Source organism: Ochotona curzoniae, unplaced genomic scaffold (genome assembly GCF_017591425.1).
Source record: "Ochotona curzoniae isolate NIBS_2020 unplaced genomic scaffold, NIBS_Ocur_1.0 patch106, whole genome shotgun sequence".
Lineage (NCBI taxonomy): Eukaryota > Metazoa > Chordata > Mammalia > Lagomorpha > Ochotonidae > Ochotona > Ochotona curzoniae.
In genome coordinates this window covers 501,099-524,636 of record NW_024466647.1, presented here as the reverse complement: position 1 = coordinate 524,636, position 23,538 = coordinate 501,099, and the positions used below count along the sequence as shown (strand labels likewise).

General features: G+C 42.4%; 1 protein-coding gene across 1 annotated transcript in view; it reads left to right on the top strand.

Moving 5' to 3' along the window:
* Positions 1–23,538, top strand: part of LOC121166282 (ribokinase) — a 91,410-nt gene that overhangs the window by 10,273 nt on the left and 57,599 nt on the right. The window contains exons 2-4 of the mRNA XM_040995411.1: positions 7,681–7,813; positions 20,278–20,341; positions 21,298–21,360. Of these exons, the coding sequence (XP_040851345.1) occupies positions 7,681–7,813; positions 20,278–20,341; positions 21,298–21,360 (260 nt within the window). The remainder of the gene's footprint in view (positions 1–7,680; positions 7,814–20,277; positions 20,342–21,297; positions 21,361–23,538) is intronic.

The window sequence follows — 23,538 nt, the reverse complement described above, 5'->3', positions numbered from 1 at the left end:
CTGATTAGGCTTTTCCCCTCATTCAGAAATTTACAAACATACCTGAACAGAATGAAAGTCATATATGAAGTCATATATACCCATCAGCTGGTATACTGTGTACAGACAAACTCTGTAGGCTTTCTCTGTTAAAATATGAAACAAGTTAAGGGTTCCCACTTTGAACACCTTGATTCCATGTATTACTGAAGTCCTAGCAAGAGCAAATAGAAAAAGAAATGAAAGGCAACCAAACTAGAAAGGAGAAAAGCTAATTGTCATTTTTAATAAATAGCTTTGGGATTTATTTATGTATTTGGAAGGCCGAGAGAGAAAGTGTCTTCCATTCATTGATTCACTTCCCAAATGGCCACAATGGCTGGAGCTAGACCAGTCTGGAGCCAGGAACTTCTTCTGAATCACCCATTTGGCTGCAGGGGCCCAAGCATTTGGGCCATCTTCTGCTGTTTGCCCAGGAACATTGGAAGGGAACTGGACTGAAGTGGAACAGTCAAGACGCCAACTCGTACCCGTGCATGATGTTGGTGTTATAGGTAGCAGCTTTACCTGTCAGGCCACAGCGCTTGGCCCCAATCTAATTATCTTAAAAATGGGAAACTAAAGACTCCATTAGAGGCCTTTAGAGTTAATAAATGAATCCAACAAAGGTGTTGACTTTATTTCAAAGCCAACATACAAAAATCAGTAGCACTGTTTCACACCAATAACAATTTATTTAAAATCCAAATCAAGAGAAGATAGCACTATGGCACTGCAGGTTAAGCTACCCCTTGTGCTGCCAGCATACCCTATCAGTGCTGCTTCAAGTTGCACCTGGTCTGCTTCTAGTCCAGCTTCCCACTGATGCACAAGGGAAGGCAGTGAAAGATGGTCAATGCATCAACTCCTGCCACTTATGTGGGAGGCTAGGAAGAAGATTTTGACTCTTAGCTGCTATCTGGACCATCCCCTGCATTATGAAGATCTGGGGAATAAACCACGGGATGAAAGATTCTCTCTGTATATGTGTATGTCTCTCTCTGCCTTTTAGATAAATCTTTTTAAAAAAAAATCACGAAAGCAATCCCATTTCCAGTAGTTGAAAAAAATTAAATACCTAGAAATAGGGACCGTTGTTGTGGCATAGTGGATTAGAAAACATCATGATGCTGGCATCCCTGATGAGCAATGATTCAAGTCCTGGCTGCTTCACTTCCCATCCAGCTTCCTGCCAATGCAACCAGGAAAGCAGTAGAAGGCCCAGGTACTTGAGCCCTGCACTCACATGGATGACCCAGCTGCAGCTCCAGGCTCCTGGCTTCAGCCTGACCCAGCCCTGGCCAGTGCAGCCATCTGGGAAGTGAACCAATAGGTGGAATATTTCTGCTTCTTCCTCTCTCTCTATAATTCTGCGTTTCGAAAGAATAAATAAGTAAGTCTTTAAAAAAAAAACCTAGGGATAAACTTAACCAAATAGATGGAAGATCTTTACAATAGAAAATATAAAACATTGATGAGAGAAAGTGGAGAACATGCAGACATGGAAAGATTCCCGGGTTTGTGCATTCAAGCATCAATTTCATTAAAATTTTCATATCACATAAAATGTATAGCTCCAGTACAATCCCTGTAAAAATACCAATGATGTGCTCTCAGAACTACAAAAACTACAGTGCAATGAAGCCACCAAGAATGAATAAAGCAGGAAGTATTATACTAACTTGGAAATACGCCACAACCCTATAGTAATTAAAATACCATGTTGTTGGCCTAAAAAGAGACACAAGCCAAGAGAACAGAATAAAGAGCCTCAATGTAAACTCCGACCACTATAGCAGACTGATTAACTGGCAAAGCTACTCAGAGCACACACTGGAGATGACAGTGATGACAGAGTTCCTTAGATGATGTCAGGGAAATTGGACAGCAGGTACCAAAGGGCTCTACCTCTCACCAAATACAGATCATTCCACGTGGGGAAATTACCTGAACCTTTCTTTGAAACTCCTACAGAAAAACTTACCAGAAATGCTTCAGGTCAATGGAACAGGTAGGAATTTTGGGGGGATCAGACACCAAAAGCACAGGGAAAAGGGCGTTAGGGAACAAGTGAAATTTCATCAAATAAAAAAAAAATGCTGTGTAACAAACAACAGCAGTGTAGTCACCTGAGTGAAGAGGTCAGCAGAATAGCAGGAAATTTTTGCAGGCGATGCGTATGCCAAGGGATCCAAAACTAGAATGCATAAAGACTGCAGCTCAGGAGCAAAAACACCATCCAGCTGGGAAGAATGAGAACTAAACATTTTTCAAAGGAAGACATACACATGATCCACATTTGGGGTTTCTTATATTTATAAAATTTTGTTACTTGCAGTAACAGTTTGACCTCTCCCTTTTCCAATTTGCGTGCCCTTTCTTTTGTCTAAATTTTTAAAAAGAAAATTCTCAGCACCATTAATCACCAGGGAAATGCAAGTCCAAACCACAAAGAGATGTTGCCTTCCTATAGTTACATAGGTTCTTACCCCCCAAAAAGGCAAAGGCTACCAGGTGCTAGAGAGGAAGTGTGGAAAGGGAGCCCATGCACATCTTAGCTGTGGATGTAAATTAGTATAGCCATTATGGAAAATAGTTACAGGCGGTTTCTCAAATAATTAAGCATAAAGCTATTGTGTATACGATCCAGGAGTACTGCTGTTAGGTATATATTTAAAGTATATATATAATCACTCTGTTCCCCTTGTCCACTGCAGCACTGTTGATGATAGCTCAGAAACACCTTAAGTACTCATCACCTGAAGAATGAATGATGAAATATGTACATATACATGATGGAATACTAGCCAGTCATTTAAAAGGATGAAATCTTGTCAAATTTACAATAACATGGATGGAACTGAAGGTCATTATGTTAAGTGAAATGTGCAAACACAGAAATAGAAATACTGTACGATCTCACTCATAGGTGGAATCTAAAGTTGATCTTAAAGAAGTTACTAAGATCTGGGGAGAGGAATAGATGCAGAAAGGTGATGAACAGACACTAAATTATACTTAGAAGTAGAAAGTTTTGAGCCAGCGCTGTGGCTGAAGTGGCTAATCCTCCACCTTCAATTACCAGCATCCCATACGGGCACTGATTCGTGTCCTTGTTCTACTTGCCATCCAGCACCCTACTTATACCCTGAGAAAGCAGTGGAGGATGTCCCAAGCCCTTGGGACCCTATACCCATGTGGGAGTCCCAGAAAAAGCTGGTGCCTGGCTTTGGATCGGCTGGGCTCCAGCTGTTGTAGCCACTTAGAGGGTGAACCAGGGGATAGGAGATCTTTGTCTCTGTCCCTCCTTTTCTCTGTAAATCTGCCTTCCCAATAAAAATAAATAAATATTTAAAAAACAGAACAAGTAGTTTTAAATGTTTTCAGCATAAATAAATGATAGATGGCTGAGGAGATAATTGTTTGTCCTGGTTTGAATATTAGATAGTGTATACACAGTATAATAAAAACATCTCATGGTACTCCATAAATATGTACAGTTTTTGTGTGTCACTTAAAAATGGAAATCTATAATATTTTAATTTTTTAAATGTCAGCCTCAGAATATTTCCACTACTACTGATTCCATTTTTTCTTTTGAAGACTTTGTCTTTGGCACTCAGCTAATCTCATATTTGGATTAGAGCAGAAACTCATTATTCTCATCCAGAGGATGGAGTTTTCTGCAAGTCCTGTCTTGAACCTGGACAGAATTTCATGATTTCAATGAGGAAGAAGGAGAGTCTAATTCAAAGTATGAAGTAGGATTTATGGTTCAGAAATGCTTTTTTTCTGTTTGTAAACTAAACTATAGTTGCTCTCTCCACTCTTCAGTTTATTTCCTTTTTTGAAAATAAAAAGCCACTAACTGTCTCAAACTCTCTTTGTCTGGGTTCAACGAAAGCAGAGCATAAGACAAGGGCTCACATGTACAAACTCTGTCCAGCCCTGTGATCCAGGAAGTAAAGAACAGGGAAATTCAGGGAAGGAGGAAGAGGCTGTGAGGAAGGCTTGGCGTTCTCAGGCTGGCCACACTGGCAGGCCAGTGTTTGCTCACGCCCTCAGCACACCCCTCAGACGCCCAGCCCGGCCATGAGCCCTGCAGTGACACAGCTGTGGTGCTCTGCTAGGCTGCACTGCAAGAATCCAGGTGGCACTTAGAAAGCCCCGGTGGCTACAGAATAATCTCAGGATGCAAAATAGGAAGCAAAGACAAGTGATAATCCATAATACACCAGGTATCCTTGCTATAGACATTTACATTTTAAGAATCCAAAGCAAAACATGCAGTTCAACTCCCTGCACTTCCAGCTGTATACCTGCTAGCATTACTTTCTTTGCATTTGCCTGTCATGTAAGAACGTAAACGTGTGTCCTCTTAAAAGCCATGAATCATATTGTGATTCTGTTGCGTTTCTTTTTCCATTCATCTCTTAATTTTGTTAGGGCTGGGTTTTATCCCATTGTCAGGAAGTTGATTTTGTCCTGTAGGAGGAGTATTGGGAAATCCTGAATCAACATTTGTTGAATTAATATGTGAATGAAGGAATGGTGCTATGATTTATACTCATTGTTACCATTCTTGCTTATGGAAAAGGAATGCTGCCAATACTGGGAATGCAGTGGGCAAGATCTGGTCAGACCAGACAGCAGCACAGTCATCCCAGCCATGGCCCTGTTGACATCCCCACATGCTCCCTGCAGAGGCAGGAATGGATACATTCTGTCGGCATGTGTGAGCTTCAGAATGGAGAACATAGTACACCTGCCCTCTAGTCTCATGCGGAGCAGTTCTAGAGCCAAGGGAAGAAAAGAGACTGGAGAAAAGATGCAGAAAGGAAAGAGAAAAATACAAAAGGCTAACCAATGCCAGGGATCACTGAATGAATACAGTGCTTGTGTTCATGCACATTATTTAGAAATGAGTTGAGATCCCAGCCATCTGCTTGTGCACACACACACATACACATTGTGTAACTCTGATTCCTCCCTTCCCCTACATACATACACACAGTAATAAACTGGTGACATATTTTTCATGATTCCCCATGTTGGTAATAAAAAGTAAACTTGATTCAAACCAGTGAATTGTGACCCAGATTTAAATTTAAAAATAATGGAAGTCATAAGTTTTTTGGTGACAGTCTTACTAATTAACTTATTTGGTCTGTTTTTAGCCATACTGGATTATTTTTTCCTTTTTAAGGTTATGAGTGTTGTTAGTAGTGGCATCAATAAGCCAAGAATTCACATAGTTACTCAATCACACAGATTACTCATCATTGCCTGTTCATAACAGAATCCTAAAATGTTTAAGATTTCTGATGCAAATCAAAATCTCATCATCACTTGTCATTACTAAATTAAATGACAGGATAATAACATTACATTAAAACCATTTTTCTCTTGATTGAGCACCTTTTTCAGAAGTGAACCTTCTAGATGTATATTTTTTTCATCAGTACTATAAATGCATTTAGAATCCGTGATAAAAATAGAATTGAAAAGGGGAGGAGTGGAATGTTTTCACATTATTGATGAGTCTCTTTTGAATGTCAAATAACCATATTTGACAGTGCACTGCTAGGGAATGGGGTAGTTCAGCCCAGTTTATTGTCTCTTTCAGAACTGCATACAGGGGGTTCACAAGTAGAATTTGGTCTCATTGAGAGGATGATGTGTTCTTGGCATGGGTCATGTGTCAGGCAAATGGCCGATAGTGATCTGTAGGAACTGGCATCATTCTGTTACTCCAAGATATTGGTATCAAATAGATTGCAGCCTCAGTGGCGATATAGTATGAATTTTTAAAGATTTATTTTCATTGGAAAGTCAGATACACAGGGAGGAGGAGACACTGAGAGGAATCCCGATTCACTCTCCAAGTGGCTGCATTGGCTGGAGCTGTGCCAATCCAAAGCCAGGAGCCCCTTCGAGATCTCCCACATGTGTGCAGAGTCCCAAAGCTTTGAGCTGTCCTTGACTGCTTTTCCAGGCCACAAGCAGGGAGCTTGATGGGAAATGGGGCCTGCCGGGACACAAACCAGCACCCACATGAGATCCTGATGCATGCAAGGAGAGGACTTTAGCCGCTAGGCTACCACGCCAAGCCCCATACTAGGTTCTTAGTTTACCATTGCCAGTTTCTCTCGGGGTGGCCTTCTTTCTTATCTAAGGCTGACTGGCCACACCTGTCCCCCCTCTCCCTTCTACTCCACCTGGCTTTTGATTGCTTCACTTACCTGTGGCCTGAAAGCCGGTTGTTACGTCACTTAAGCCTGTCTTCTCTACATGTCTCTCTACCCAGAACTCCTTTTGCACCTTAAGCCCAGTTGTTTCCTTCCATCCGTCTGAGATTTTGGTTCTGGGAGCAGGCACTTGGCTTAGTGCCTGGGCCGCCTTTCCCCGTGCCAGCATGCCTGAGTTGAACTGCAGCTCTGCTTCCACTTCCAGCTTGTTGCAAACACAACCCTGATGGGCAGTGGGTGATGGCCTGAGGAACTGGGTCCCTGTCCCTCATGTGGGAGGTCCAGACTGAGTTCTAGACTTGTGGTTTGAACTTGGCCCCGCCCAGGCTGTTGCAGGCATTTGAGGTGTGAGCCAACAGAAAGAGGACATTCTCCCTCTTATCTCTGTCTCTGCCTTTCAAATAAAACAAGAAGAATTGTAAAACAGATTCTGTTTCTTTACATCTTCCATCTCTCATGTCATGAAAGACCCAGGATCACACTTTGTCCTTTGCTTCATGCCTCATTCAGAGCTGTCAGCATTAAGACAAAAATCTCTTAACTCCTGGAGAAGCTGATGAAGGTACAGAGGGAACAAAGTTGACTCTGAGTTCATGGTTATTGAATCTGGTATGTATGCTTAGGGAAAGATGAAATCATGGTGCTACTTCCTAATTGCTTTTATGTCTAGAAATGTATATCATAAAAACTGAAAATTTAGGGTATTAGGATCTCTTTATACACATGTTCTTTCTGAATGAGCACATGAAATGGTGTGGTGTGCAGGATGGAGTAGGACTAAAACCTGATCCTGCCTGCCACACACCCCAAACCTCCTTAGTACCTGGAGTTACACCTGCTCTCTCCCTTCTAGGTCCTGTATGTGATCACCAGAATCTGCTACTGCCCATGTTCTTGTTACAATGACAGACACACCACTTTCACCCACTTCCTAGATCCCATTGTTCTGGCCACTGGGGAAGGGAGCATGAAATATAAGTACCCAGGAATAACCCAGATGCGATTCAGAGACCAGGAACTCTCCTCTGAAGTAGACCTACAGCCTTGAGTCATGAGGGAAGGGGAAATAGCCCCGGTCTCCCTCGCATGTGGCAAGGGCCCAGGTGCTGGAACTATGACTGCTGCCTCCCAGCATGTGCAGTGTAGGAGCCATGGGCAGTTATCAAGTCCCGGCCCTCAATTCTGGAATGCCAACATCTTAACCACTGAGGCAAGTGTCTACCCCTGAGGAGATGCAGTGTTGATTCATGTGCAAGTTCATACAGGTGGCCTCCATGGGAAGGTCGGCTTCTGCACTACTGTTCATAGATCTGATTGCCAGGACGAGGCAGAGCTGTGTCAGACTTCTCTTCTAAAGAACTTAGATTGATTCGAGTTACCAGTGCTCTTTTTTTTTTTTTTTCAATTGTAACAGTGTTACTTCTCGTTTGCCAAAAATTGGAGAAACCATCCACGGACACAAGTTTTTCATCGGCTTTGGGGGGAAAGGTGCCAACCAGTGTGTCCAAGCCGCTAGACTTGGGGCAAAGACATCCATGGTGTGCAAGGTAAGTGGAACAGAATGGGGCAGGAAGGATGCTAGGAGCAGGAATCTGGTCTCAAGACTTGAAGTTATTGTTTTGATTCTTTTTTTTAAATTGTTTTAAGGTGAACAATTCAGTGGCATTTAGTACAATTGCAGTGCTGCAAAACCCTGTGTCTAGGCTGTCATGGTACACTGCCATCACTCTAGAGGAGAGCCCTTTACATTGTAAGCCGTCTTCCCTTACCCCGCTCCTCAGGCCCTAGCAACTGCAGAACTGCCTATGTCTACAGATTTCTGTGTTCTTGATAATTCCTGTAAATAAAAGATCTGTGATGTTTTAAGCCCAGCTTCTTGCACTTGGCACTCTGTTGGTGGGGTTCATGTACCTGGTGTCATGGCCTCTTATAACCGAATCCCCTTGTCTACATGTCATGAACGGATGAATGGACACCTGTACTCTGCCTTTTGAGTGTGGAGAACAGTTGGCTAGGAAGATGTGTTTGCATGTAATTGTTTGAGTTCCTGTTTTCAACTGTTTCAAAAGTTCCTTGTTTTGAAAGATCCAAATAACAAAGGGTAATCTTCCTTATCCTTTATATTTGCTTCTACCACACTGAATCTGGCAAGAAGTAGCAGTCCTCAGGTAACTTAATGTGTGTGACCAGGTATGAGAAGTGGGGGGAATTTGCAACCTTCCGTGGGTACCTGTTGTCCAGCCTCTAAACTCAGTGACTGCATGAGTCATCCTGTTTGGAGCAGGTTCTGCTGTGACAACACAACTTTTGTAAACTTAGTCTAGCAAGAGAGATGTACTCATCTCTAAGCCATTTTCTTCTAATACTGCACTTGATATCAGAAAGGAATCTGGGCCTCAACCACCAACACATAACTACACTCCTGGCAGAGTTCCTATGTGACACACAGAATTGCTAATTCTGTCCATTTTATTGAAATCATCTGGAAATGAAGCAAATGAAATTGGCTGCCAGAGCTGCAATTTTGCATCGTTCCTGAAAGTTGAGCATTGCTGCGTAACAGGACAAGCAGATTCCATTGCTGCTTGGTATGGGATTTTGTTTGTTTTTTAGGGAAACATACACTGGGACTACATAATAAAGGAAAACACCCCCCAAAAATAGAGAAAATTCAAAGAATGAGCTGTCTCCTGTGAACTATGTAGACCTTGCAGACACATCTCTGAAATGCCATTCCCCACTGCACACAGCACTCTTTTCTCAGCAGGAGTCGAGAAATGGTGTCTAATCTGTACAATTATCACTTCATCTGCTCATGAACCAGAGTTCATTTCTAATTTATGACAAACATGACAATTCTCATGTGGCTATTTGGTCAAAAACCTCACGTGAAATACAAGTTCACTGTCAGAGGTTGAACCCTGGAGAAATTTAAAACATCAAAAATTAGCAATTAATTGTGTTCTGGGAATTATGGGGCTATGAGAGGGGACTGATTAAAACTGCACTGAGGGCCCAGCATGAGGGATCAATGGCTGAATCCCTACCACGCAAACAACAGGATCCCATATGAGCTCCAGCTCCTGTCACATCCAGCTCCCTGCTTATGGCCTGAAAAAGCAAAAGAGGATGGCCCAAAGCCTTGGGACCCCGCACCTGGAAGAAGCTCCTGGCTTCAGATCAGCTCAGCTGTGGCTGTTGTGGCCCCTTGGAGAGTGTACTAGCAGATGGAAGATCCTTCTTCTTTTTTTCCGTTAATTTCTTTTAATAATCTTAGTTGATTAGGGTACAAAGGGTCGAGGGCTGCAGGGTGAAAGTGGTCATTGTTTCCACACTAATATCATCATTTTGCCCTGTATCTGGGGTTAGGGGAGAAGCAAAGGGAAAAGCCCCACCCAACTTCCCACCCATCCCTGATCCCCAACATGAGGCGCGCTCCAAGGGTCCTGCTCAAACAGTTTTGATAGTTCATCAGTTCTGGATTGCTGCCAATCTCACCATCCCAACCGCAATGAAACCTATTCAGAGTCCACTGGTGGAAGATCTTTCTATCTCTCCTTCTCTCTACAAATCTGATCTGCCTTTCAAATAAAAATCAATTAACAAAAAAACAAAACTACACTGAGCTTGACCCATCCCATACTTGACTAGACAGGAAGGGCTTGAGGAGTAATGAAATGCTGACTATAAGTGCTGACTTATAGGAACTTAGGATCTGGAAAGTTCCTACTTCTTCCAGGCTAGGAAAACCTGGACATAGAATTGGTGTTGGGAGCGGGGCACTCCAGGTGGCTGTGCTAGGGCAAGGGGAGTTCCTTAGGGCTGGAACCCTGGAAGGCAAAAAGAACCTTCCTTCCAGAGAACCTTCCTTCTCTGATGCTGGGTGGAAGCTATTCAGACAGTCATTGCCAGCAAGATGGGCTGTCCCCTGGGATCTCATCCAAGTCCAAGATTCAGACATGGATTGGTTGTATTTTAGGTCTGTAGAATTTGAGGCAAAGAGAGGCACACAAAGTAGAAATATTTGGATTATGGAAATGAACTTGGGAAGTGAATCATGAGACTGTACAAGTGGATATGAGAGGAAAGGAAGGCAGGAGGCTGTATTTTGAGACATGTTCCACTTGTGGGGCTTATGAAAGTAAAAGCGCTGTGTTTTTATTCTGGGCTGCGCGTGACAGTTTAGGTGAGCAGCTGTGCAATTCTGAAAGTTCTACACATCTACTGTGCCCTTGATTCATGCACCTAGTGATCAGCCCCACAGGAGGATGTCGCATGAGGGTCTACACTGTGATGATGAGGAGCCATGACTTCAGGTAAAACTGATCCAGGGTAACTTTACTTACATAACCTAAGACTTTTAGACATAGATGTATTTATAGACTTAGGCACAGTGTGCAATATTCTTTTACTTAACAAAAAGGAAAATAATATAGCTTTATAAAATCTTTATCCATTCATTATGTTTTTCTGTTGTTAAGTATATATTTATTAGGCAAACTTGCTGCATAGTGTTTTTTTTTTAAGATGACAGTTTCTTTTTTTAAGATTTATTCATTTTTATTAGAAAAGCAAGTTTAGGGCCCAGTGCAGTGGCGCAGTGGTTAAGGTCCTCTCCTTGCACGCCTGGGATCCCATATGGGCGCCGGTTCTAGTCCCGGCAGCCCTACTTCCCATCCAGCTCCTGCCTGTGGCCTGGGAAATCAGTCTAGGATGGCCCAAGGCTTTGGGACCCTGCAGCCGCATGGGAGACCCACATGGGAGACCTGGCTTTGGATTGGCTCAGCTCCAGCCGTTGCGGCGGCCTGGGGAGTGAATCTTCCTCTCTGTCTCTCCTGCTCTCTGTATATCTGCCTTTACAATAAAAAAAAAAAAAAAGAAAGAAAGAAAAGCAAGTTTACAGAGAGGAGAGACAGAGAGAAAGATCTTCCATCCACTGGTTCACTTCCCAAGTGACCACAAGGGCTGGAGCTGAACTGATCCAAAAACAGGAGCCAGGAGCCAGAAGCTTCTTCCAGTTCTCCCATGTGAGTGCAGGGTCCCAAGGCTTTGGGCTGTCCTCAACTGCTTTTCCAGGCCGCAAATAGGGAGCTAGATGGGAACTGGAGCTGAGGGATACAAACTAGCGCCCATATGGTGCATGCAAGGCAAGAAGTTTGGCCACTAGGCTATAGTGCCAGGCCAAAAAAGACAACAATTTCTAAATAAAAAACAAAATCATGACATTATTCAAGAGGAAATTGAACAGATAGGAGGCTGGCAATGTGGCATAGCAGGATAAGTGGATAAGTTTTCACCTACAATCCTAGCATCCCATATGGGCACTATTTCGAGTCCCAGCTGCTCCTTTTCTGATCTGGCACCCTACTAATATGCTTGAGGAAGTGGCAGAGAAGTGCCCAAGTGCTTGGGCCCCTGAGCATCTGTGGGATACTCAAAGGAAGCTTCTGGCTCCTAGCTTCAATCTGGCCCAGCTCCAGCTGATAAGGCCATTTGGGAAGTGAAGCAACAAATTAAAGATTGTGTCTATCTCTCCTCCCCTCTCTAACTCTGTCTTTTCAAAAGAATTGAACAGATGGGAGGAAAGAAAAACAGGTAGAACATGTCCTGTGGTTTTTTTTAGCAACATTATTTTATCTACTACTGACCCATAGCAAACTAAAATCAAAGCTCTGATGAAACAGGATTGTTTGATGGCACAGGGCGAACAGCTCATTTTGAGCTAGGAAAAAACAGTTGATGAGACAGTTTGACAAAGAATATTAAGCAGGAGTTATATCAGTATTTATACAGCAACACATGTTTAATGAAATGCTTCAAGTAGTTAAGAATTATGTAGTCAGCATTCAGCTGAGTCATGGGCCAAGACTATAGTCCAGTAATCCTGGAGACAGGATTTTGAGATGCAAATCTAGGCATATATTGTAGAAAATCAAAGTCGTATTCTCAGAGCAAATGGCCTATTAGGACATCTTTCACAAGATTTCATCTGACTTAAGTGTTTCCTTTTCCTCCATTCCATTGGGCCAAATCTTAAACCAGGGGGAAGTTATTTCTATCCCTCAGAAATTGGCAGCTGGCGGGCAGCAGACATTTAGCACAGTGGTACGGTTGCTCTTGGGACAGCTGCATGCCCCATTGGAATATCTAGATTGAAGTCATGGCTCTGCTTCCCATCCTAGTTTCCTAGTGATGCACACCTGAGGAAGCAGCAGGTAGTGGCTCATGTTCTTAGATCTCTGCCACCCATGTGAGACACGTGCAGTGAGTTCCAGACCCCTGGTTTAACCCACTTCCAGCCCTGGTCCTTTGAGTCATTTGGGAAGTGAACCACCTATTGGAAGATTTCTCTCTCTTTCTCTCTGTCTCTCTCTCTCTTTGGATTTCTGCTTTTCAAATAATAATAATTTTCTAAAATGACATTTTAGTAGGATCAGTGCCTCATTTCAGCCCAGAGCCCCAGATTCCTGCTGTGCAGGTGAACAGATGCCACAGACAAACAAGATGACTAGGATGGAAATCAGGAAAGTGCAGGGACTTTCAAAACGTAGCTGTTCTTGCTTCCTGCACAGCTGAGACAATACCTCCTCTCTGATCCCAGAGCTGCCTGTTTGCCCTTCAGAGAGCCCAGGCATGCCGTAACAGAGGCAGCATTTTAGCCAGAACTGTGCAAATACTCCTGAGGATGGTGTGAGTTGTCATTGCTGAGGAAGGTACCAAGAATTAGAATTGATTGTTGATGTAGTACAGTTTTATAGGCGCTGGGGACCCCTCCCATTGGATTCCTCCACCTTGTTGCATAACCATAGTTCAAGTTCAGTTGAGATTCATTGCTTTTATAACACTTAAACATAACAGCAACCATACATTACACTTTCTATTTTATACATTTGTTGTCTTCATTCGTCTTTGATTGTAATTTATAATTATTATAATTATATATAATTTTTAATTATTAGCCCACCATGGATTGAAAACAAGAAAAACGGGAGAGGTGGTCCTGCACCTCAGGTAACATAAAAAGCAGGATTTTAGAGTACACATTGTCTTCACCAAAAAGGTGACTTCTATGCTAGGTCACTGTGAGAAAAATCAATGGATTATGTGTTCAGATTTTTGGTTTTCAGAGATCAAAAACAGGTCACCAGGTCTTTCCAGCTTCTTCACCCTGAAGTCAAATTTGCCCTTTCCCAAACCTGCTACTTGACAGTTGGACTGGAGCTCCTTGTCCCTGTTGTAAGGTTCCCCGGGAGATGCCACAATGAGGCCAGGATTGAGAAACCAATGGTTGCCTGCCAGAGAACTCACACCAATCCCACCCTGCAGCCTGTCTCAGATGGAACAATCTGAGGCAAAATGTAAGGAATTTTAATTAGCGTGATAATGGCAGAACTGAAATTAGATTCCAAGTTTCCTGACTCCCATATGCACCATTTGCCTCATGGCCAAGATGCTTACAATTTAAAGTTTTCCTATCAGCTTGATAACCAAAATGTGACCGGGGGAGACGGGGAAGCCTCCACAGCTACCTGCAAGCCCACCTTTGTCCAGGCGCTTCTTAGTGCAGGCACCTCACATCTGTTTTGCCCACCATATTTCTAAGGTGCTTTCTCAGTGGCAGGAAGTAAGTAAACCATTGAGTGTATCCTGCTCCTCCATCTTCTGGCTATCAATTCCCAAGAACAGGGAAAGAAGCTTAAATTTGAGTCAGAATTAAGTACTTCAGGGGTAAGTACTGTGGTACAATAGGCTAAGCTGCCACCTGCAATGCCAGCATCCTATACGAGCACTGATTTGAGTTCCAGCTGCTCCACTTCCTACCCAGTTCCCTATTAATGCACCTAGGAATGGAGCAGAACATAGCCCAAGTGCCAGGAAACCTGAATAGAGTTCCAGGCTCCACCTTCAGCCTGGCACAGCCCCAGTCATTGCAATCATTTGGAGAGTGAACCAGCAGGTGGAAGATAGTCTCCCTTTCTTCTCATTCTCTGTGACTCTGTCTTTTGAAGAGTAAATCCTTTAAAACATGATAAAGTAGAAGTAAACATTTCTTTCAACCTTTTAAAGGTAAACTGAAAGTATAAATGAATGTGGAAAAGGTTTTAGGGATGCAGAACTGGGACAGATGGATTTGTTTAATTAACATTGCTTGTTCATTTGTACCACCCTGCACACAGCATGAAAAAAAAATCATTTAAACAGAGCTAAGATCCCCATGGCTTTTGTCCACATATTGATAGTGAGATCCCACTTAAAATTTCAACGTTATTCTCAATGTACAGATATCCTCCCAAAGATTGGCTAGTTTCATAAAAGTAAGAAGATAAATAATTACACTGAGCATTAGTAAATAAACAAGATCACTAATGGAGATGCACTTTTATTAGGATAATAATACTAATATAATCTTACTTAAAATAATGTGAAGTACCTACATACTGGATGAGTTGCCCTTCCGCTTGAAAATAGGAAGCACCAGGAGGAACTGGTCCCAGATGGGCAGAAAGGTGGTTTATAAGACTGAGGCCAAGCAGCAGTAACTCGACCCCATTTCTCAAGAGAGAAGATCGAGTCTCAGACCCAGCACCATGATAATGATGATGATAATGACATTGAAACTGATTAATCTTTCTTAGGCTTTTTAAAAGAGATTTATTCTGGGCCCGGCGCGGTGGCGCAAGTGGTTAAGTCCTCGCCTTGCACGCCCGGGATCCCATATGGGCGCCGGTTCTAATCCCGGCAGCCCCGCTTCCCTTCCAGCTCCCTGCCTGTGGCCCGGGAAAGCAGTCGAGGACGGCCCAAGGCTTTGGGACCCTGCACCCGTGTGGGAGACCCGGAAGAGGCTCCTGGCTTTGGATCGGCATAGTATCGGCCCGTTGCGCTCACTTGGGGAGTGAATCATCGGACGGAAGCTCTTCCTCTCTGTCTCTCCTCTCTGTATATCCGCCTTTCCAATAAAAAAAAATAACAAAAATAAATCTTTAAAAAAAAAAAAAAGAGATTTATTCTTTTTTATTGGGAAGGCAGATTTATAGAGAAAGAGAGACACAGAAAAAACTGCCATCCACTGTTTCGCTTCCCAAATGGCTGCAATGGCCAGAGCTGATCTGATCCAAAGACAGGAACCAGGAGCTTCTTCTGAGTCTCCCACACGGGTACAGGGTCCCGAGGCTCTCAGTAGAGGTCATCCTCTACTGCTTTCCCAGGCCATAAGCAGGAGGCTGGATGAGAAGTGGAGTAGTCGGGATACAAACCAATACCCATAAGGGTGCCATTGCTGACAGGAGGAGGATTAGCCAGTTGAGTCATCGCACCAGTCCCCTGCCCCCGCCATTATTTTTTTTAATTACCAGATTTTTCTCTTTAACAAGGAATACCAACCAAAGCAGAAGAAAGGGTTTTTATCCCACCACTCACAAACAGTTTACAAGGTCAGACAGATTTATCAGGAAATTCCTATTGGAATAAATTAAACCATAACTGTCCCTGAGAGATGTAGCAAATCAGGTATTTCCCTGTGCAGAAGGAAAGCAGCTCTTCAAACCGATAAAACAGCACAGCAGCCAGCCTGCCAAGCATCCTCTGACGCACACGGCCTCCCACCCGGCACTGTTCTCGTCTCTGTCGGCTCAGCCCTGGATATTTAGGCAAAGCTGCATGGTGTTTTTGCTTCTCCTCCCAACAATTCCTCCAGATCCGTTTTTCCTAATGTTTATATGCTCACCTCCATTTATCAAGGCTGCTTCTGATGTTCACCCTAACAGGCTTTTGCCTATATAACATAGTGACAGAGCAGACAGCTGCCCTGCTGTGATTTGTGCCGGTCCCCCATGCCTTGGGACAGCCTTTTTCTAGTCTTTATAGCATGCTTGTAGAAGTTCCTTCCCATCTTTATAAAGAGTTTGTTTCTGGTATGAATTTCTGACCAACGTAAGTGCATGCTTTGGCACTTAAGCTGGTACAGGGCTAGCTTTCTGTGTGGGAAGTTCTCGAGAGAGGAGCACCACCCAAACAGAGCCACTCTCTGCTAGAGCACTTTGTGTTGCACAGTCCTGTACGGACAGAAATTTTGCTAGTGAGAAGCTATTATACAATATTGGAGATAATTGTCTGGTCAGTGTTATGGCCAAAAAGGTGATGGGGCGGGAGGGAGGGAGTGTTCTTTCAGGATAGAATGTATCGCATATGGCATTGAAATCAGGGGTCAGCCAACTAAAACCCACAGGGCAAATATAGCCTACTATTTATTATTGTAAATAAAGATTTATTGTTAACTCAGGCACAACCATTGTTTATAGATTGGCTTTGGCTTTTTTAATCCTACAATGACAGAGCTAAATAGTTGCAAAAGAGACCATATGGCTCACAAAGCCTAAAATACTCACCCTGTGGCCCTTTACAGAAAACAGAGTTTTCCAGTGCCTGCTCTAGACAATCCAAAAGCCAGGAATTTTCATCTTCACTCATTGGGCATCTTGCCCAAGTAAATCGCCAGGGTCCTTTCTCTTAATAAGTCTGGACGGAAACAGTTTTCTGTGGAAGAACAGAACATACCAGGAGTGGTGGAGACCTGGCAGGAACACAGTCCATTGGCGTAGTACTTTCCTGTAGGATAGAAAAACAGAAGTGTGGTTGAGGAGCTGAGCCTCAGGGCCTGCAGAAACCACCTTGGTAACTAAAATAGCAGTAGGGCCAGTGGTGGCTGTGATGAACCCCGGAGCCTGAGTCTACCTTTGGGGAGGTCTCTTCTCAGTTCCAGCTAGGTAACCCTGTAGAAATGCAGACCAAGTGTTACCAGAACCTCAGCTTCTCAAGTCCTTCCCAGTCTGTGCTGCGGCCTAATATTCAAGTATTGACAGCTGGTTAAAATTGTAAATAAAAATTGATGAGCATTCGCACAAACGCGTGCACATGACTGTTTATGATTCCTTTAGTCAGAACTGCCACAACTTGAAAGCAGACACAACAGCCTTCATCAGGTGAGTAGACAGATAAACTGAGCTACACCCACACAATGGAATATCATTCTTCACATAAAAAAAAAAAGTGATCTATTGCAGCACAAAAAGACATGAAAGAATCTTAGGGTGTCCTACTAAGTCAAAAGAAGCCAGTCATAAAAAGACTAGGATCCCATATGGGCGCCGGTTCTATCCCAGCAGCCCCGCTTCCTTTCCAGCCTGTGGCCCAGGAAAGCAGTCGAGGATGGCCCAAGGCCTTGGGACCCTGGACCCGCGTGGGAGACCCGCAAGAGGCTCCTGGCTTCGGACCGGCATAGCATCGGCCCGTTGCGCTCACTTGGGGAGTGAATCATCGGACGGAAGATCTTCCTTTCTGTCTCTCCTCTCTGTATATCCGCCTTTCCAATAAAAAAATAATACAAATAAATCTTAAAAAAAAAAAGACTACAGTCTTGGGCCCAGCGGCGTGTGGCCTAAGCAGCTAAAGTCATCCCCTTGAACATGCTGGGATCCCAAATGGGCGCCGGTTCTAATCCCGGCAGCTCCACTTCCCATCCAGCTCCCTGCTTGTGGCCTGGGAAAGCAGTCGAAGACGGTCCAAAGCTTTGGGACCCTGCACCCATGTGGGATACCCGGAAGAAGTTCCTGGATCCTGGCTTCGGATCGGCATAGCACTGGCCGTTGTGCTCACTTAGGGAGTGAATCATCGGACGGAAGATCTTCCTCTCTGTCTCTCCTCTCTGTATATTTGACTTTCCAATGAATAAATAAATCTTTCAAAAAAAAAAAAAAGACTACAGTCTTTCCAGTTCTGTGACATTCTGAGAAAGCAAAACTAGGGACACAGTGAAAATACCAGTGGTGAGGGAATGGGAGAGAAGGGCTGTTTGAAACAGTGAAACTCTTCTGTACAATCCTGTAACAAATGCACAGCCACACGTTTGTGTTTGTCAGGCATAGCACGTAGCACCGAGAGTAGACTGCATGGGAAACTGTGGGACTTGAGTAATACTGTGTTTATGTGGGTTCATTGACTGAAAAAATGCACCAACCACCGTGTTTGGGATGTTAACAGGATTAGCATACAGGAGGTATATGAGAGTCTTCTCCCTCCCCAGTTCTTCCCTTCCTCTTGCTTTCCCCTTCCCCCTCCAGCTCCAGCTCAGCAGAATAACAGGGGCTATGGAGTAAGCTGGAGACCACCACCTAGCCAAGGCTGAGCTTGCCAGGGAGCAAGAATTAGCCCCATCACTGCCCCTTCTGGGAGGAGAGAAAATAAATTTTTAAAAATAGAAAGATATATGAGAACTTACTCTGCTTACTTCTAATGAAAACCTAAAACTGCTTTTAAAAATTGTTTGTTTTTTAAGCAGTTGAGCTAACAATACATCCAAGGGTGAAAATTCAACCTTCAAGCCTTTGGTGTACAGCCTCTGCTATAGACTCAACCACAGAGCCAGGCCAAGTCCAGCCAGAGTGGCATTGTGATGAGTGGTTAACCTCAGAGAGGTACAGGGCTGTGAGTGCACCAGAAGGCCTGGAATGAGCAGTAGATGTAGAAGCCCATGGTTGGCATCAAAAGCTTTGCAATAATGGCCTTCTGGACTTCAGTCACAGGCCTAAAGTCCTGGCTGGCCTGGCAGAAAAGCCCTATTGTGGGGGGCAAAAAGAAAAAGAAAAATTCAGTGACCAAAATGGACCACAAAGTAAGACCTTAGATCCAGCCAGAAGCATAACTATGTGACTTATGGCTCAGGATCAGAGCAGGTTGGTTCAGCTTTTGAAGCTAATCATAACATTTTAGAGTAACATGTAATAGACACTCAACTCAAAATCGCTCAAGGGAGGGGGTGAAAATCAACTTGGCTCATGTAACTGAAAAGCCCAGTGACATAGGCATCCACCAAGCTTATCAAGAGGCCATGTCTCAGGTGCAGCGGCATCCCATATGGGCGCCAGTTCGTGACCCAGCTGCTCCCCTTCTGATCCTGCTCCCTGTTTTTGGCCTGGGAAGGCAGCAAAGTCTAGCCCAAGTCCCTGGGCACATGTGGGAGATCTGGTAGAAGTTCCTCACTTCTCGCTTCAGACTGGCCCAGCTCTAGCCATTGTGGTCATTCGGAGGTGAACCAGCAGTGAAATATCTCTCTCTCCTCTCTCTCTCTCTCCCTCTGTCCCTCCGCCCCTCTCTCTCTCCGTGTTTTCTGTTTATAAATCTGCCTTCCAAATAAAAATAAACTTAAAAATCTTAAAAAAAAAAAAGTCCTCTATCACCCTGCTTATTCAGGCTGCTGCTTACAGAGCGTGATCTGTGGTACATTCCCTTCCAGGTAGCAATCTGGGGACAAGGCTTTTTCCCCAATTGTCTGAATAAAATTCCCAAGATTGAATCTCATTGGGTGGATTTGGGTCACACACCCACTCATGATCTCATCACTGTGACCAAGGTGGTGGAACATGTTCTTGCGCCGGGGCTAGGTTCCCTAACCAACCCAATCATGTCATCTGTGGACAGGAGAGAAATGGATATCCAAAGGAAAATGGAAGTGCCCCTACAAGAATGGATGTCAGAATGCAAAAGCAACAGAATCCCACCATACTAAGTTACTCAAGTTAGCTAGGTTTTTGAAAATCCCTCCTCTTTGCCCCAATGTGAAAAGGGAAAAGTTAGGATGACTGTAGAACATGGGACGAAGTATTGGAGGGGCCCCTATTTATACTGAAGTACCAACAGCTGAGATGTGTTATAAATATTGATGTTGGACAGCTAGTTCTGTCTCAATGGGAACTATCACATGAAACAATCAGAATTGAGGTTATAGAACCTACAATAGTCATATGCTTAACATTTTAGTAGGATATAAGTAAAACATTAGTATACAACAATTTGGGCTGAAGTCAAGTCTAACATCTTACATTAAGAAAATTAATTAGTGAATGTTTATAAAGCACTGTGCAGATATGCCCTTTTAAAATGCTAAGTATTCTAAAAGCTACATTGTAGCATTTTAGTAAGTGGGAAAGATCTAATGTTCATCATTTCTTTGGTACAGGTTGGCAAGGATTCTTTTGGCAATGACTATATAGAAAATTTAAAACAGAATGATATTCCTACAGGTAAAATTTCATCTTTTTAAAAGTTGATGTTGATAATTTTCTTCTGTGGTCTTATTACAGGAAAATTGAATTTAGAATAGAATTATTAGATCATTCCCTGGTGGCCAGAGAATTCTTATGCACCAGCTTTGTCTGGGCTTATTTAAATGTCCTTTCATTAATTATTTCATGTACATTCCTCAAGATGGGAATAAAATGATAGGAGTTTATAAACTTTCATCTCATGGATATGGCACAAGTGATATAAGGAAACAAAAGCTTTACTGAGAAAAGTTATTGTTTTATCAAGTGTATCATCAAGGCTGGTATCATTGTCACAGCAGAGAAAACCCAAGGCCAAAGAAGTGCTTGAATTTTTGTTGAACAGCACACAGCGAGTTGGAGCTAGGGCCAGGGCTCTGCAGACTGCTCCAGGGCTCAGTGCTACCCGAGTGGCCTGAGCTGCGTCTTTTTTTTTGGGGGGGGGGGGTGCCAGACCATGATTCTTGAAGAGAGACAAAGCTTCTGGAAGTGAAGAAAATCAAACAAATTCATTTGATATGTTTGACCTTTTGGGTTTTTTTTTTTTTTAGTTATTTTTTTAAAAACTCAAGTCTGTCATTTCTTCCAGTGAAGAAAATAAATGTGTTGGCCTAGAAAAATGCATATGTATATAACTGTGAATAACTTAGGGAAATTGGAAAGAGAAGTGGCCTGGTGCTTTGTTACTACTCAGGAGAAAAGGTGCAATGAAACGTAACTTCTATTTTCCTCATTGTTTAGATCATAGGTATAAATTGGCACTACTTGGTTTTCTTGTTGGTTTTTTTTTTTTTTTGGAGGGGGTTTTCTTTTTCTCATCATTCCAGATGGTTAAAGGTTAAAAAGTTTTTCCAAGGATTAGTGTTGCAATGGAATTGTTAAATTATCCAAGACAAACGGTATGTACATGATTACAATTTTCTTTTCTCTTTTAGAATTTGCATACCAGACTACAGATGCTGCCACAGGGACTGCTTCTATAATTGTCAATGATGAAGGTATCAATTTCACATATTGAAGTATCATTTCATGAGACAGTTCGCTTCCAGACCAGTAGCAACCAGTAGCCCAGGCCTATGGACTTCTTAACACCAAGATTTGGCATGGTTTTTCCAACTCAAATATAAATAAGTTTTCATTTATATTTCTCATTTTGATAATTCAAATATAAAATTGTCTCAACTATGTAAACAATATTAAAAATAAGAATTTAAAATAAATAGAAAATTGCCCATCATGTATATATATATATATACACAGAGACACACAATAAGACTTAGTTACCTCTAAGTCTTACCTCCTATAATATCCCCCTTACCCTTCATGTGAACTCAGAATTGACATTTGTATCTCAAAACAGTCAAATAGTCATCTGCCATTTCATTACACTAGGTAACTAACTGCAAATAGGTGAGAAAGAATGTTGGATGAGTAATATTTATAGAATGTTTATTGTGCTATGGCAGCAGCTAATTGCTTTGAATCTATCTTCACTGTTCAATTTTGTCAGGTTTTTAAACAGCAATCAGATCTTTTATAACTTTATTTTTATTATTATTATTATTATTTTATGATACAGTTCCATAGGCTCCTGGTATTTCCCTTATCCCAGCCCCAATTCCTCCCCACACCTAGTTCCTCTATATCATTACTAAAGTATAGTTCTTCATACACAGTCATATGTCCATCATTGCGGGCATGGACAATGGCAGAGAGTCCAGCATCCTATTGTCAAGATATAGTAAACAGTTTCATTGTAAGTCCATCTTTGTCTGGAAGTAGAAATGCATACTGCATTGTATCCTCACATCTGGATATGTTAGTCTCCATTTCACAGCTACTGTACATCCCCTCAAATGAAAAGTCACAATACAAAATCAACAATAGAAAGAAAAATAGAAATTTACAATACCATGAAGTTAAATAACATGTTACTAGATATGACAGTCTCCATTGCACAGCTACTATACATCCCCTTAAATGAAAAGCCACAAAGAAATTAACAACACCATGAAGTTAAATAACATGCTACTAAATGACTAACGTGTAGCTGAAGAAATGAAAATCAAGAACCTTCTTGCAGAAAATGATGCTACTATGAGTCATTGAAGAATTTAATCAGAAGAAAGTGTTTTGAAGAGATGAAACTAACAGAAAACATCAAAACCCATGCGATATAGTTTCCGCTGATTTTTGTTGGTGAAATGTGTCTCTTCTAGACAACAAATAGATGGGTTTTGTTTTTTAATCCAGTCTACTAATCTATGATGTTTGATTGAGCTTAAGCCATTTACATTCAGGGTTCATATGTATAGTGGTACTTTGGTCCTGTCATTTTAAGAATGGGTTGTTCATTGGTTTAGTCTTCTGTTGTGATTTTACTGGGAGCAATCAGACCTTAAAAGTCTATACATACAACTAATTCTGCCACCAAGCTTTGCCATAGTTGAAGCATTTATCTTTAAAAACAATAACCACTTTCAATGTTTTTGTAACTTCCGTCAACTTTTTAAGCATTAAGTATAAAGACACCTACACAAGATTCTACCTTTACCCCTTCTGCAGGCACCTATAATAGAACCTAGGGCACCATGTGCACTGTGTTAAATTGGGATTTATGACAACATGTCTTATTTATACAGTAACTTTCCCCTTATCCTCAGGGCATATGTTCCAAAACCCCCAAAGAATGCCTGGCACCCCATATAGACTATGTTTTTCCTTATACATGCACAGTAACATGAAGTTTAATTTCTGAGATGCGCAGAGTAAGAGATTAACAACAACAGTAATACAATAAAACAATTATAATGTATCCTATATAATCATGTCTTGCAGTATCTTACTGTACTGTGCTCACCCTTCTATTCATGGTGACGTGAGCTAGTAAAGTGCCTACAGAGTGAGGTGAAGCACACTGGTGCTGTGACATAGCATTGGATTACTGCATGGCAGCGACATGAGCACAAACACTGCATTATCCCAACAGTCAGTCTGGTCACCACCATGACCAAGTGACTAATGGGTGGGTAGCATCGAGTACATAGCATGGATATGCTGGACAAAGGGATGATTCATGTTCTGGGTGAGATGGGCCAGGGTGGTGCAGATTTCATCATGCTCCTCAGAATGTGCATAATTTAAAAATTGTGCATTATTTCTGGAATTTTCCATTT